This window comes from Leptopilina heterotoma, unplaced genomic scaffold (genome assembly GCF_015476425.1).
Source record: "Leptopilina heterotoma isolate Lh14 unplaced genomic scaffold, ASM1547642v1 Lhet_169, whole genome shotgun sequence".
NCBI lineage: Eukaryota > Metazoa > Arthropoda > Insecta > Hymenoptera > Figitidae > Leptopilina > Leptopilina heterotoma.
Window position 1 is genome coordinate 638199 of NW_025110885.1, and position 17601 is coordinate 655799.

At 21.3% G+C, this 17601-nt stretch overlaps 3 protein-coding genes across 5 annotated transcripts in view; 2 read left to right on the plus strand and 1 right to left on the minus strand.

The window, feature by feature from the left end:
• LOC122499546 (protein stum) overlaps positions 1-17601 on the minus strand; it is a 74179-nt gene that overhangs the window by 18588 nt on the left and 37990 nt on the right. The window lies entirely within an intron of this gene.
• On the plus strand, positions 9541-11317 carry LOC122499549 (cytochrome P450 9e2-like). The gene has a single exon (XM_043607969.1). The coding sequence runs from the start codon at positions 9620-9622 to the stop codon at positions 11174-11176; it is 1557 nt and encodes a 518-aa protein (XP_043463904.1). The 5' UTR covers positions 9541-9619; the 3' UTR covers positions 11177-11317.
• LOC122499550 (cytochrome P450 9e2-like) lies at positions 14245-16092 on the plus strand. The gene has a single exon (XM_043607971.1). It carries the CDS (start codon positions 14416-14418, stop codon positions 15955-15957), a length of 1542 nt encoding a protein of 513 aa, XP_043463906.1. The 5' UTR covers positions 14245-14415; the 3' UTR covers positions 15958-16092.

Sequence of the window (17601 nt, forward strand, 5' to 3'; positions counted from 1 at the left end):
ATAATAGGGAAATTATTAATTACAATTAATAATAAATACGATTATTTTACAAACTTAAAAGAAAATCTTCATAAAATTCAATTACTTTTAAAACGTTCAGTAAAAATGATTAAAAAAAACTCCATTATTTTCAAGAAAATTGAAATTAATTTTTCCAAAACAATTATTTTTAATAATTTTCGAAAAAGTTCTTTGAGAATTTTCAAATTCATTTGTTTACAATTCAATTCTACAAATGTTCAATTATTCGTAAATTCTTCAATTAAATATATATTAGAGAAAAAAACTTCAAACAATTTCAAAAAAATTTCAATTTTTTTCTCAATAATTAAATTCTTTTGAAAAATTTGTTTAAAATAGGAAATATTAAAAATCATTGAATAGAGAAAAATTTTTAATAATTGAAATTTTGACAAGAATGTTATTAAAGTTTTTGAAAATAATTGAATTTCGGAGAAGAATTTAATTATTTCTAAAAATAATTGAAATTTTGACCAGAATTAAAAAAAAATTTTGAAAATAATTGAAATTTTGCCAAGAATTTTATTACTTTTGAAAATAATTTAATTTCGGAGAAGAATTTAATTATTTCTAAGAATAATTGAAATTTTGACCAGAATTAAAAAAAATTTTTGAACATAATTAAATCTCTGCAATTATTTGTAATTTCTCTAAAATTCTCTAAATTATATAGTACAATTAATAATAATAATAATAATATTAATAATAATAATAATTTTGTTAATTAAACTTAAAATAAGTAATAATAACAAGTACCGAATAGTACGTAAATATAATGAAGGGATTAAATTTGAAACCGTCTGTCTGATCAAAGAGAATATGCCGTACTGTTTGTCTGACCAATAATACTTTATACTACTGCGCGTGTTGCTTCAGTCGCTTTTAGATATTTCTTTCATTATTTTTTTCTTTAATATTTTAATACGGATTTATTTTTCTCATTATATCGAAAATATTCTCAAAAACCATATTATGTAATCAGTAAATTTTCATTATCTATTTCCAGTATCGATTGTAAATAATTAATTTACCAGGTTTACGAAACTGCAAAAGTAAAACAATTCTGTCAAAAATTATAAATTAAAAAAAGTTTCTAAAAATTAATTGATTAATTCATTAATTCTTTATGTGAATGAAAAAAGTAAAATTAGTGCTATTTTCGACTGTAAAATTCCAAAAAAATATAATTTTTGACGCTGAGCGTCGACGCTATTTTCGGAAACATAATTTAATATTTTTCCAATTTTTATTTATAATAAATGTACAAATTCTATCATTATTTTTTAGTATTTAAAAATTTTTCACATTTTTTTGTTAGATTGGAAATTTTTTTTTTTTAATATTTGAAAACAAAATACCTACATGTTTTGTTTTTTTAAAATTTAACTATAAAGAACGTGAAAAAATTTGAATTTAAAGCCCTTATTTTGAAAAGCTTTAAAAACAAGCTGTTTCCAATTTAAAGAATTTTGTTATATACGATATTGACAATCGTTTCGGTAAACGGATTAAATTAAAATGCCGCCAACGAGCAAGTCTGTATCAAATAGAATTTTTTTTTATGTTTCTTTTTAATAATAACAATATAGCGAAATAAAAAATACGAATAAAAAAAAACGAAATACAAAAAAAACGAATTTATATACACAAATAAAAGAAGAATAAAGAATAAACAAATAAAAGAATAAATAAATATAAAAGTATAAAATGTATAAAAGTAAAATAAAAAAAAAGAAAATTTGCAATATTAGTCTCTTACAAATAATGTCAATAAAGCGGTTTATAAATACAGCAAAACAAGAAGTCATAAATTAATGTAAATTTAAATGAAAATTTATAATCGATTTTGAAAATTTTTTCTAAAGATATTTAATCTCCTTTACATAAATCCATTATTAGCCCTATATAGATACTTCGTTATACTAACTCTATTATTCACAAAATTCCAACGATGAATCACGTGTCATGTATATTATGAAAATAAGATTACTTTATCACTTTCGTTACATGTCACACACGATAATAATTATATTATTTTCCGATCAAGGGTAATTATTACGTTGAATACAAATTTTAACGATAATTATTACTTTGGTTATTACTGTGAGAAAGAAATGATTCGAAAAAACGATTTTTTATCTTTTATCAAACAGGGTCTCTACAAATTTCTCCTTATAAAATTCCATGATTTTTCCATGATTTCCAGGTGATAAAATGATAAAATTCCCATGACACATTTAAACAAAATTTTTGTCGCAGTTAAGTCAGGTAAATGTCATAAAAAAAATTTTTTATCAGGAAAATTAAGAAAATTTCGACTTTTACGAGTTATTTTCAAGAATTGAGACTTTTTCGATTTTTCTTCCAAATATTGCAACAAAATACCACAAATTTTAGTAAAAAAAAAATGCAACTTATTTTGATTTTTATAATGCGAAAAATAACTATAAACAAATCTTTCAAAAATTGTTTTTGAATAGTTAAAATTTTGTAAAATTTAATTGAAAATAATTAATTTATTTCAATTATTTTATTACAATTTTTGAAAATCAACTTCTAAAGAATTTTAATTGCAAATATGGAAAATAATTGAATTATCAGAAATTTTAATGAAAAATCTTTAAAGGTAAATTTAAAAATGAAAATAAGCTTCTAATTTTTTAAAATTCTGTTTGATTATACTAAATTTGACCTATTAAGAGCTTACACCCGAGAAATAATGAATCGATTATTAGAAAATTATCGCATTATTATAATGAAATGATCGGGGTGAATAGGGGGCTTCAGTAAGTGACCTACGGATGAGAAAGGAGAGTCGTTAAATGCAACGATTGTAACTAAATTTTAAGGTTCTATATATACAAAGGTGCAAGTAACCAGAACATAACTGAGTGAAATAGTATCGACCTTGGCCGCACGCGAATGGACTTGGGTCATTTTCTTCCTTTACATTAACTTTTGGTGGAAAATTGTGCTCAAAAATTTTATCTTCCTTTTCTTTTCTTTATACATTCGATGAAAGTAGGAAAAAAATTTCCAATATATTAAAAAAAAATGTTTTATTCTAATAAATTCTTATTTTCTACTAATAATTAGTTATTTTTTCACTAATAATTGGTTATTTATTTAAATAATTTTCTAATTTTCTAATAATAAATTAAATATTTATTTGCTAATAATTAGTTATTTTTTAATAATTAGCTATTTAGGGATTAACTAATAATTAATTATTATCTAATAATGATTAATTTTTTACTAATACTTAATTCTTATTTTCTACTAATAATTAGTTATTTTTTCACTAATAATTGGTTATTTATTTAAATAATTTTCTAATTTTCTAATAATAAATTAAATATTTATTTGCTAATAATTAGTTATTTTTTAATAATTACCTATTTAGGGATTAACTAATAATTAATTATTATCTAATAATGATTAATTTTTTACTAATACTTAATTATTTGTTTACTAACAAATTGTTTACTAAAAAAAGTTTTTCAAAAATTATGATAAATAATTATTTATTAGTTAATAAAAAACTATTTATTAGTAAAAAAAAAAATTAATTATTAGTAAAAAAAATTACTAATTAATAGTAGAAAATAACTATTTTCTACTATTAATTAGTAATTTTTTTTACTAATAATTAATTTTTTTTTTTACTAATAAATAGTTTTTTATTAACTAATAAATAATTATTTATCATAATTTTTGAAAAACTTTTTTTCAGAACTTTCAAATCAATTTGTTTACAATTCAATTTTACGTGAAATTTCGATTATTCGGAAATTCTTCAATTAGATAAACATTAGAAAATAAAAAACTTGAAATAATTTTTAAAAATTTCAATTAAACTTTCTCAAAAAAATTAATTCCACAGAATTGTTATAGGTAAAAATATGAAAAATTCAGATTTTCAAAGATTTTAATTTGAAACATTTATAAAATTCAATTATTTCTAAAAATTGCAATTATTAGTAAATTCTCCAAAATGCAATTATTATCTGAAAACTTTAACTGAAATGAATTTTTAAATCAATTTTTATTCGCAATTTCTAAGAGAATTCAATTATTTTAAAGAACAAAAAATAATTTATTGAATAATTGAATGTTCCTTAAAATTGAATTCTTATTTTTAAGAAAAATTTATTTTAATTATTTTTTTATTATTATTTATTTTTTTTTATTTATTTTTTATTGCGAAGAATTTTATAAAGAAGTTTTAAAAAATTAATTTTTTACGAAAAAATTCATGCAAATTCTATTTTTAATAATTGAATTCATAAGGAATTTTCATTATATTTTAGAAAATAATTGAATATTCTTGTAGAATTTTGTCAAATTTGTTTTTAAATAATTAAATTCTTTTGGGAAATTTTATTAAAATAATAGATAAACAATATATTGAATTAAGAAACATTTTTGAAAATAATTGAAATTTTGCAATGAATTTTATTAAAATTTTTGAAAATAGTTGAATTTTATTACTTTTGAAAATAATTGAATTCTTGTGATGAATATTGTTATTTATGAAAATAATTGACTTCCTTTCGAATAATTTAATTATTTATGAAACTAATTAAATCGCTGAAAGGAATTTTAAAATTTATGAAAATAATTGAATTACTACGAAGACTTTAATGCAAAATTTTAAAACATTTGATTTTTTCGGAAAAATTGATGCAAATACTATTTTAAATAATTGAATTCCTGTGAAATTTTTATTTTTTTTTTTGGAAAATAATTTAATGTTCGTGTAGAATTTTATCAAAATTTTTGTTTAATAATTGAATTGTTTTTGGAAATTTTACTAAAATAGCAGAATATTTAAAATCATTGAATTAAGAAAATTTTTTGGAAATAATTGAATTTTTGCAACGAATTTTATTAAATAAAAAGTGAAAATTAACGATTTTATTAAAATTCCTGAAAATAATTGAATTTTATCGGAGAATTTTGCTATTCATTTATAAAAATAATTGAAATGTTGACAATTTTTTTAAAATTTTTCGAAAATAATTGAATTTCTGCGAAGAATTTTGTTAATTTTATACATAATTGAATAATTAATTATTTTCTACTAATAATTAAATATTTATTTACTAATGATTAGTTATTTCTTAACAATAATTAGAATTTATTTGTCTTAAATAAATATTATTTGATTCAAGTATAAATATTTATTTTATATTAATAAACATTTAATTGCTTCTTTCAATCAAATTTTTTTTAGTGTAATTTAAAGTTTAAATAGAAAATTATTTTATTTTAACAAAAAGTTGGTTATGAATTTAAAACTGAAAAGTTATTCAAATAAGTTGTAATCTACAAGATATGATACTGCAACTAAAATAGAAATGTTCATTACAAATTTAAATTTCTTCATGAATTAGACAATGTCTATGATTATTTTTAATAAATTATAAAATAAAGTAATGGAAATAAGTTAAAACTAACAAAATTAAAATTCACAAAAATAAAACTAATTTAAATAAAAATTATAAAAGGAAAAAATAAGGAAACAATATACACTTCAGTCGTATTTGAACACTAAGCAAAAAAAATAATCAACTTCTTTGTCAATTTTCAAAGTAAATAAAAAATGTTCCTCTGGATTATAATTCCAATCACTATTATTATTTCTTATGGAATTTATTCATATCTTTTGCGAAAAGTGGAATTATTCAAAAAATCAGGTGTACCGTGCCTAAAACCATGGCCAATTATAGGAAACATGGGACCGATATTAATGAAAAAAATGTCCCTCGGGCATTTATTGAAGAAACTCTATTTTCTCAATACAAAAGCAAAATATGTGGGATATTTTGAATTCACAACGCCAATAATTGTAGTGCGTGATCCAGAAATTATAAAATCAATAGGAACAAAAAATTACGATAATTTCTACAATCGTCGAGGATTTGCTGAGAAAGCTGACAATCTATTACTCGGAAACGATATATTTTCCTTAAAAAACGAATCTTGGCGGGAAATGAACAAAATTCTCAGTCCTTCATTCACTCTAAATAAATTTAAACAACTTTACGAATTAATTGCAACAAAAACACAAGATTCTGTGGAGTATATTCACAAAAAAGGAGAAACCGAAACACGAATGAAGAGTTTATTTCAAAAACTAATCTTTGACATTATTTTTTCTTTCGCTTTCGGTATTTCCACAAATTTCATCAAGAACGAAGGTATCAAGAAACTTAGTGCCAAACTCAAAGGAATTAATCCAGAATATATCGAGAAACTCAAACTCTTTAAAACCAACTATCCTTCTATATTTAAAATACTACGTTACAAATATTTCAACGACGAACAAAGAGAATATTTCCAAAACATAATAAATCTTCGAATAAATGATAGAAAACAGGAAACAAATATGATTGATCTGATGATGAATAAAAATTTATCAATGGATCAAATAGCAGGACAAATATTCACAATGTTTGGCGGTGGTTTCAATTTATCCGATTCATTATCATACATTTCCTACTACATTGCAGTGAATTCCAATGTGCAAATAAAATTACAACAAGAAATTGATAAACTTTCATCCAACTATAATAAAAATGCAATTCATAAAACATTCAAAAGTAGTGAATATTCAAAGATGATTTTCGACGATATTATGAATTTGAAATATTTGGATGCCGTTTTCAAAGAAGCAATGAGATTACAAACACAAATTGTATCACTCGAAAGAATTTGCTCTAAACCCTTTGAATTGCCCCCCTCATTGCCTGGTTTAAGTCCATTCACTCTAAAACCCGGAATGATTATTTCAATTCCAATAGAATCCATTCATCGTGATTCAAAGTATTTCGAAAAGCCAGACAAATTTAATCCCGATCGATTTTATAATATAAATGATAAAACAATTTTCAATTCATATACATATCTTCCATTTGGCGTGGGACCGAGACATTGTATTGCAAATAGATTTTCAACACAGACAATGAAAATTATCATATTTTTCATTTTAGCAAATTTCAATCTTAAAACATGTTCAAAAACACAAATTCCATTGAAAATTAATAAAAGAAAATTAACGAAAATTCCTGATAAAAGTATTATATTAAAAATTGAGAAACGAATTAAATGTATGGACCATGAATAAAATAATAATAATAAAAATAATATTTTTTATAATAATCATTACTATTTAAATATATTTATTTCTATCATTTTCTAATATCACTTTTTAATCACTTTTTTCAATTCAATTTTTTTATTTGAAAATTTGTTTATTTTTCCAATTTCAGATCATAATTTTATCATAACTTTTTTATATTCTTTACTTTTTGTATATTAAAATTATAATTTGAAAGTGGTCAGAAAAGTAAACAATAGAATTTTCAAATAAAAAATTAAATAACAGTATTTTTGCATTTTCAGCCTAAATAAATTATTGAATTTCCAATAGTAAAAATATAAATTTAAAAACTTATTATATTAATTTATTATTTATTTATTTTATAAAAATTACAGTTGTAATTTTTGGAAATAGTTAAAATTAAAATGGTTGTACATTATTACAAATATTGTGTAAGAGCAAATAATAATAAGTATTAAAATATTTATTTAACAATAAATACTTTTGGACAATGCAAAATTTTCAAAAAATACTAATTTGCTTTTAAAGAACAGAAACATAATTAAACATTTATAATCTTTAAAATTTATTTTTTAATACGTGACGCAATAATATTGCAATAAAATTTTAATTTGAAGAAGAAATAAATAAATTTCGTTTAATTGAACATGCAGAAATTCAAATATTGTTACTTAAAAATTATTACTACCTTGATCATCAATTTATAAAATAAAATAATAATATAGAAAAATAAAAATTTGAATGTAAACAAAAAATATATTCTTTTCGCAAAAACAATTTTTTTCTTTCAATCCTTAGATCGTAAACGTTAAGGAAAATTATTTTTTTCCTTGAACTGAAATTCATAATATGCTAAATTTTATAATTAGTTCTATCTGATAAATAATAAATTATTGTTAAATTAATTATATATCTAATAAATAATAAATTATTGTAAAAATTACAAAATTTTACAAATTAATGTAAATTTATTTTGATGAATGCCATGCCGATAATAAATAATGTATCGCTTATTTAAAAGTATAAAACTGAAAGTGTCTTATCGACGAAATTCATTTGTCTTTATGACAAAAGAATTATTTTCAATACAATTTAAATTAAATTTCTCGAAAAAATCAATTATTTTCGAAAATTTTAATTTAAATTCTTAGCACGATTTCAATTATTTTCATAATTTATAAAATATTTTTCATGAATTTAATAATTTTAAAGAATTTTAATAAAATTCTTCGAAAAGTGTTATTATTTTGATAATTTTTAGTAACATTCTGTATAAGAATACACTTATTTTTAAAGATTTTAATTAGATTTCTCACAAGAAAAATTATTTTCGATAAATGTCTTTATAAGAATTTAATTATTTACAGATTCAAACTTATAAAAGAAATAAATGAGAATTAATAATATATAAAAGAAATATTTTTAATTGAAAACAATTTGGTTCAAATGCCCTTAATTTTTAGTATTTTTTAATCTTCAAATCATTAAATTAGAATTTCATTAATTTTAAAATTCAAAACACTAAAAAGAAAAATTATCAAAAAACTTATAACAACACTTTTACTAATTTTTTGTGAAATTCTACTAATAATTAGTAAAATTTTACTGATTGCTAGTAAAATTTATAAATAAATAAAATTATTACTAAATCATTTGGTCTATTTACATTTTTTCTATTTTTTCGTAAAAAAAATTTAAATAGAAAAATATTCTATAAACTAACTCGTTAATTATAAAAGCTATGAACTTTACCAATATCGAACTTACTTATTATTAATACATCAAAGAAATGTCTTTTAAATTAAAAAAAACCGATAATTTTTCTTTTTTACTTTTTTCCGCGAAAAAAGAATGCGAAAGAAAAATATCTTTTAAATTAATAGTAAGCAAAACTCGATATTTTTAACGATCTTTTCTGCAAATTGGACGCGAGTGAAACGAACATGAACGTGATAATTCACAAACTAATTTTTTTTCTATTCTTATTCGTTATAGTATCCCCAGAATTTATATATATAAATTCATAGATACTTAATTATAAACGAGTTATTTTTAACTATAAAAACAATAGCCATTCCAGGTTTTTAAAATATATTTTAACAAAATTAGAATTATTCGTGAAATATTTAATTTATGAAAGAAAAATAAAAGAACTATAATTTATTAAAATCGGAAAAAATACTCGTAATTGCTTAACATAAATGAAAAATAGAAAGAATGCATTAAATAAATTATTTCAGTCATTTTCGAGCATTGTCGCTTTACGTATTTAAAAAATAGTGCCGACGTTTCAAACAAAATTTCTTTTTAATTTCAAAAAAATTTGTAAAGAAATATTGGCCATTGAAAATATAATTAAAATAACCGAAATTTAATAAATTTAATAAATTTATAATATTTAGTAATATAGAATATTATATTTTAAATAATAAAGAATTTTCAAAAAATCGTTGATGCAAAGAACGCAACAGTATGTCTTTCTGGAACACAATTTTCTTATTTTTTATCTGCTGCTTCATAATTTACGTTTATTTTCAAAACCAAATGAATTTATTTAAAAAAGCAGGAATTCCACACCTGAAACCATGGCCCATTGTTGGCAACTTCTTACCAATATTATTGAAGAAAACAACAATAGCTGAATTTATAATGAATCTATATAATTTAAATCCAAATGCGAAATATGTAGGATTTTACGAATACGGAAGACCAATAATTTTATTACGTGATCCAGAAATTATGAAATTAGTTGCAATGAAACGTGAGATATTTCCAAATCGAAGAGGTTTTGATCTTGGCAATAATGACTCAGTGATGGGAAAAGAACTTTTTTCTGCAAAATATGAAAAGTGGCAGGAAATGCGAAAGACAGTTTCACCTGCATTCACACCGAGAAAATTGAAAATGACAATGTCAATAATATCACAGAAGACGAAAATATTTTTAGATCATATTCTTCAGTTGAATGAAGCAGTAGAAATAGACACTCTCAAATGGATTCAGAAATACATTATTGATTTCACACATGCAAATACTTATGGTATTGAAACTACAACTGTCACTGACAACACTGAAGATTTTTACAATTTTTGCTTCGATGCAGCAAATTTGGAAAAAATAGAAAAACGTAAGCAATTTCAATTAATGTCATCATTTTTATGGAACATCTTCAAAATGAGTTATATCGACGATAAAGTTTTGGAATACTTTCGAAATATCGTTAAACATTCAATAGCTCGAAGAAAAAATGAAAATTATTTACCAGAAACTATAATCGATCTAATAATAGATTCCTCAATTCATAACAAAAAAACTATCGAAGAACTTACAGCAGAAGTATATCTATTATTCGCAGCTGCTTTTGACTCAACTTCATCAACGTTAACATACTTTTGCTATTACCTAGCAGTTAATAACCACATTCAGGAGAAAATACGAGAAGAAATTTTTTCCCTTCAAGAAAACGTTAAAAGAACAAATACAACATTTAAAGAAACATCCAATCATAAATTTTCAGATGTCGATTTAAATTCTTTTCAACCAACACTGGAAGATCTCGATAATCTCAAATATTTAGACGCAACAATTAAAGAGACACTGAGAGTTCATTCACTATTACCAGTTGAAAGAGAATCAGTGACAAATTTTCAACTACCACCAGCATTACCTGGTCTAAAATCATTCACCATTGAAGCTGGAACACTAGTTTTAATTCCAATCGAACCTGTTTGTAAGGACCCTCAATATTTTGAAGAACCGGACAAATTCAAACCCGAAAGATTTTTCGACGAGAAAAATTTTGTTTCTACATTAGCATTTGGAGTGGGTCATCGCAAATGTATTGGCAACAGATTGGTTCCACTGCTTGTGAAATTATTTACTTATCACACTTTAATTAGATGTAATATTAGAACATGTGAAAAAACTCCAATTCCATTGAATGTGAGTAATAATAAGTTTACTAAAACACCGGAAAAAAAGATTTGGTTGAGAATAGAAAAAAGAAAAGTTCAAGGAGATGAGATTTAAAGAATTTAGTCTAAATTTAGGATAATATTTAGGCTAAAAAATATTATAGACTGTATTAAAAAATGATAATAAATTATAAGTAAAATCTTGGCACAATGTCCATAATAATCAACAAAAAAAATGTTTCAATAAATATATTACTCAAAGATGTAAAAAGAAGAGAGATGTTTATTTATTTTTCAACATTTAAATTTTAAATTGTGGGCAATTGACACCAAACCCTTAATAATTGTTGTATATTTGTTAAAAGTACACTGAAAAAATTTTTTTGTTTCAACTAACCGATTACTTGACTATTATCAAATTTTAATATTTACTTGAATCAAATAAAAATTATTTGAGTCAACTAAACGTTATTTGCTTTAAACACTGAAAGTATTGGTTCAAAAATACCATTTGATTTAAATAAAAATTATTTATTTTAAGTAAATATTTATTTGATATAATAAACAAATAATCAGTTATTTGAATCAAATGCATTTTTTTCAATTAGTCGAATACCTACGTTAAACCAATTTTTTTTTGTAAGAAAGAATAAAATTAATATTATTTAGTAATTTAAATTTTCTTTAATTCTAAATTTTTAATTTTAAATTTCATAAAAAACATTCCTATTAAAAATTACCTTAAATGTTAAAACAGTTTTAATAATAAAATACTATTAACTAATTTAATAAATTGAAATAAAATTATTTGATTCAAATAAATATTTATTCGATAAATTACTAATTATTAAAACTTTTCTGAAGTTTATTATTAACTTCCACTTATATATTTTTAATTATTACTAACTAGTAAATGTATTTGATTTCATTTACTATATTATTATGCAAATTAAAAAAGTTTTTTATTTCCAAGTATTCAATTTTGGAATAATTTCAGATTAAAAATTTTAAAAAATTCAATTGTTTACAAATTTACCAATTAATTATTATTATTTATTGTTTTAAAACTTTATTAAATTATTCGCAGGAATTCAATTATTTTTAATACAATTTAAAAAAAAATTTCTCAAAAAAAGGTAAATTATTTGTTAAAATTTCATAAAATTCTCGGGAAAATTAAATTATTGTGAAAAATGTTGATTAAATTCTTTATGAGAATTGGAATATTTTCAATACAATTTTAATTAAATTCCTCGATAAAAATAAATTACTTTCGAAAATTTTAATAAAATTCTTGGCACGATTTCAATTATTTTCATAATTCATTAAATATTGTTCATGAATGTAATTATTTTAATGAATCTTAATAAAATTCTTTGCAAAAATGACATTATTTAGAAAATTATTGGTAAAATTCTTTATAAGAATACACTTATTTTTATTAAAATTTTAATAAAATTCTTAACAAAATTTCAATTATCTTTATAATTAATAAAATTTTTTGAAAGAATTCAATTATTTTTATAATTAATAAAATTTCTCGAAAGAATTCAATTCTTTTCAAAAATTTTGCTTAAACTCTTTATAAGAATTTAAATATTTTTAATATTATTTTAATTAGATTTCTCGTAAGAATTAACTTATTTTTAAAGATTTTAATTGGATTTCTCACAAGAAAAATTATTTTTGATAGATTTCTTTATAAGAATTCAATTATTTATAGATTCAATCTTATACCTATAGGAAATTAATAAGAATTAATATACAAAAGAAATAATTTTAATTTTAATTGAAAACAATTTGGTTCAAATGCCTATTTTTTAATCTTCAAATCATTAAATTAGAATTTTATTAATTTTAAAATTCAAAAAAATAAAAAAAAATGATCAAAAAAACTGAGAAACAACAGTTCTACTAACTTTTTGTGAAATTCTACTAAAAATTAGTAAAATTTCACTAATTATTAATAAAATTCTACCAACAATTAGTAAAATTTTACTAATTGCTAGTAAAATTATTACTAAATCATTTAGTGGACAACTTTTTGTCATTTTCTTAACAATAACTATGAACTAATTCCGATTTAGAAAGAGTTTAAGCAAAAAAAATGGTTTTATAAATAAATATCAGTAGGTATTAAAGTCGATAAAATAATTCAGTAAATTAGATTTAGTGAATTCTAGATAACGAGCAACTAGTGAAATTCTACATTGAAAAAAATGAAATAAAATTAGTAAAATTTTACTAGTTAACAATTAATAATAAAAAATTTCCGAACATTCAAATAAATGAAATTTATTTCTTTCGTTTTCAAATTCAAATCAAATTATCATAAAATGCACTGCGAAAAAAATTTATGTCATTCAGATAACCGATTACTTCCAACGTGAAAAAGTTATTTTAACGTATGCTTTTGTGGCAATATTTAATGTATGGCTAATTTAAAAGTATAAAACTGAAGGTTTCTTATCGAAGAAATAAATTCTTCTATAAAAAAAGCGAAAATAAAATAATTTAGTCATATTTGAGAATGGTTATATAATTATAATTAATAATTAATATTATTAATAATTATTAATAATAATTAATAATAATTAACAATAATTAACAATAATTAATAATAATTAATAGTAATTGATACCTAATAATAATTATTATTATTATTCATTATTATCGATATTATTCTTTGAATTATTTGAAATTATTATTTATCTTTTAGAATATAGGTACATATCAAAAAAGTATTTCACTTTTGAATTCACTTGTCATTGATTTATCAAAAAAATGTCATTTGTATTAAATAAAAACTTTGGATTAATTTAAAAAAAGTCTCCTTTAATTTTTTTTCCTTTTTTAATCATTTTTCTTCAAAAATATGATGTAAAAGAAAGAAAGAAATCTTTTTTTAATTAATTGCCAACAAAGCTTGATATTTTTAACGCTAATTTATGCAAACCAACATAAAAAAGGATAATTTACAATCTAATTTTGTTTCAATAATTTTTAAAATCTATTTTTAATTTTAAATTAAAATTATTGGTGAAATATGAAATGTATGAGTTGAAAAATATGAGAATTATAATTTATTTAAATCAAAAAATTTCTCGTAGTTTCTTATCTCAAATTAAAAATAGAAAGAATGCATTAAATAAATTATTTCAGTCATTTTTGAGCATTGTCACTTTACACACTTAAAAAGTAGTGCATACGTTTCAAATAAAATTTCTTTTTAATTTCAAAAATTTGTAAAGAAATATTGGGTATCCGAAATATTACTATATTTATTAATTCATTATATTATAGTTTAAATATTTATAAATTGTTTTAAAAATCATTTATCCAAAGAACAACAGAATGTCTTTCTGGAACACAATTTTCTTATTTTTCATCTGCTGCTTCATAATTTACATTTATTTTCAAAAACAAATGAATTTATTTCAAAAAGCAGGAATTCCACACATAAAGCCATGGCCCATTGTTGGCAACTTCTTACCAGTATTATTGAGAAAAATAACAATAGCTGAATTTATGATGAATTTATATCATTTAAATCCAAATGCGAAATATGTTGGATTTTATGAATATCGAAGACCAATAATTTTAATACGTGATCCAGAAATAATAAAATTAATAACAATGAAACATGAAATATTTCCAAATCGAAGAGGTTTTGATCTTGGCAATAATGATTCAGTGATGGGAAAGGAAATTTTTTCTGCAAAATATGAAAAGTGGCAGGAAATGCGAAAGACAGTTTCACCTGCATTCACACCGAGAAAATTGAAAATGACAATGTCAATAATATCACAGAAGACGAAAATATTTTTAGATCATATTCTCAAGAAGAGTGATGTACAAGATTTTGATGCTCTTAAATGGATTCAAAAATACTTTATTGACTTTACACATGCAACTGCCTATGGTGTTGAAACAACAAGTGTCACTACTGATGACACTGACGTTTTTTTAAATTTTTGTTTGGATGCAGCAAATTTGGAAAAAATAGAAAAACGTAAGCAATTTCAATTAATGTCATCATTTTTATGGAACATCTTTAGAATGAGTTACGTCGATGATAAAGTTTTGGAATATTTTCGAAATATCGTTAAACAGTCAATGGCTAAAAGAGAGAATGTAAACTTCATACCAGAGACAATAGTCGACCTAATAATAGATTCGGGAATTGTTAATAATAAAACAATGGAAGAACTTACAGCAGAGACATATGTATTATTAATAGCCGGATTGGATAACTCTTCGTCAATGTTAACCTACGTTTGCTATTATTTGGCAGTTCATTACGATATCCAGGAGAAAGTTCGAGAAGAAATTTTGTCACTTCAAGAAAAATTCAAAGAAACATCCAATCAAACAACATTCTCAGATGACGATTTAATTTATTTTCAACTAAAAATGGAAGATCTCGAAAATCTCAAATATTTAGACTCTGCAATTAAGGAGTCGCTGAGACTTCATTCACTATTGCCAGTAGAAAGAGAATCGGTGACAAATTTTCAACTTCCACCAGCATTACCTGGTCTAAAATCATTCACCATTGAAGCTGGAACGTTAGTTTTAATTCCAATCGAACCTATTTGTAAGGATCCTCAACATTTCGAAGAACCAGAAAAATTCAAACCCGAGAGATTTATCGAAAAAAAGCATTTCTTTTCTACATTACCATTTGGAATTGGTCATCGTAAATGTACGGGATACAGATTGGCTCTATTGGTTATGAAATTATTCATTTCTCACATGCTAATTAGATGTAATCTTAAAACATGTGCAAAAACTCCAATTCCATTGAAAGTGAGTAATAATATGTATACTAGGATTCTGGAAGACAGGATCTGGCTGAGAGTAGAAAAAAGAAAAGTTCAAGGAGATGAGATTTAGAATAATTCTGTTTGATAGAAAAAAATGTAAACAAATATAATAATGTTGTAAATATTCAAACAAATACGTTTTCTTTTCTGTAAATTTACATTTGCTGTAAACTCTATCTAATTTATAATTTAATTTTCTAAATTTGTATTAATAAAAAATAACTAATTATTAGTTAAATCTTGGCTGATGACTTTTCTATTCCGTCAATTACTCCGTAAATTTGAATTAATAAAAATATTTACTAATTAAAAATTAAAATTAGTGGCTGACTTTTTGCTTTTAAATCGCAGTAAATTTTACTAATAAATAGTAATTTCTACTAATTTATTAGTAAAATTTACTAATTCGAAAGCAAAAAGTCTGTCACTAATTCAAATTAGTAAACATTTTTACAAACTAAAATTTAGAGCGAATAAAAATTATTTGATTCAACAGAGTTGCCACAAAAAATTTAATTTTGTTTTTCCCTGATTTCCAGACAAAATTTTAACTTTTTCCCTGACCCTAAAGAATATTCTGATTCACTCTAAAAATGATTAGCTCCTCAAAAAAATATTCTATTACATTTATTTACGAATTTATTTAATTGTAAAATTATTCAAAAACATAAGACTTCTTTTTTAAATAAATATTTAATCATTATTATTTTTTCATAGAAATTATAATTTTCAAAAATTTGAAATTCAACAACTTGTAAGAATATTATTACAAAACATGAAGATATTGATCTTTATTTATTATTTTTAGCACTTCATTTCAATTATTATTTTCTACAATTTTTAACTAAAAATCTTTTTTAAATCAAGAATTTATCATAATTTTCGAAAAACTTTTTTCAGAATTTTCAAATCCATTTGTTTACAATTCAATTATACCTGAAATTTCGATTATTCGGAAATTCTTCAATTAAATATACATTAGAAAATAAAAACTTGAAATAATTTTTAAAAAATTTCGATTAAGCTTTTTGAAAAAAATTAGTTCCATAGAATTTTAAATTAAATTTAAAAATTAAATTAAAAGTATGAAAAATTTAAACTGTCAAAGATTTTAATTTAAAATCTTTACAAAATTCAATTATTTCTAAAAAAAATTACAATTATTAGTAACTTCTCCAACATTCAATTATGCATATCTCAAACTTTAAGTGAAATTAATTTTTAAATTAATTTTTATTAGACAATTCTACGAGAATTCAATTATTTACACAGAAAAATAATTATTTTTTTGAATAATTGAATAAAATTGAATTTTTATAAAGAATTTTATTAACTAAATTTTCAAATAATTGAATTCTTTCGCGACGATTTTTAATAAAATCTTAAAAAAGAATAATAATTGCATTTTTCGAGGAATTCGATTAAAATTGTATTAAAAATGATAATGAGTTTTATTATTTATGAAAAGAATTGAATTATTGAGACGAATTTTAGAAAAAAAAGTTTCAAACAATTGATTTTTTTCGAAAAAATTTATAGAAATTCCATTTTTAATAATTGAATTCCTGAGAAATTTTTATTATTTCAGAAAATAATTGAATACCTATTTATGTGGAATTTTATCAAAATTTTTGTTTAATAATTGAATTCTTTTGGCAAATTTTGTTAAATAAAATATTGAAAATCGTTGAATTAAGACAAATTTTTGAAAATA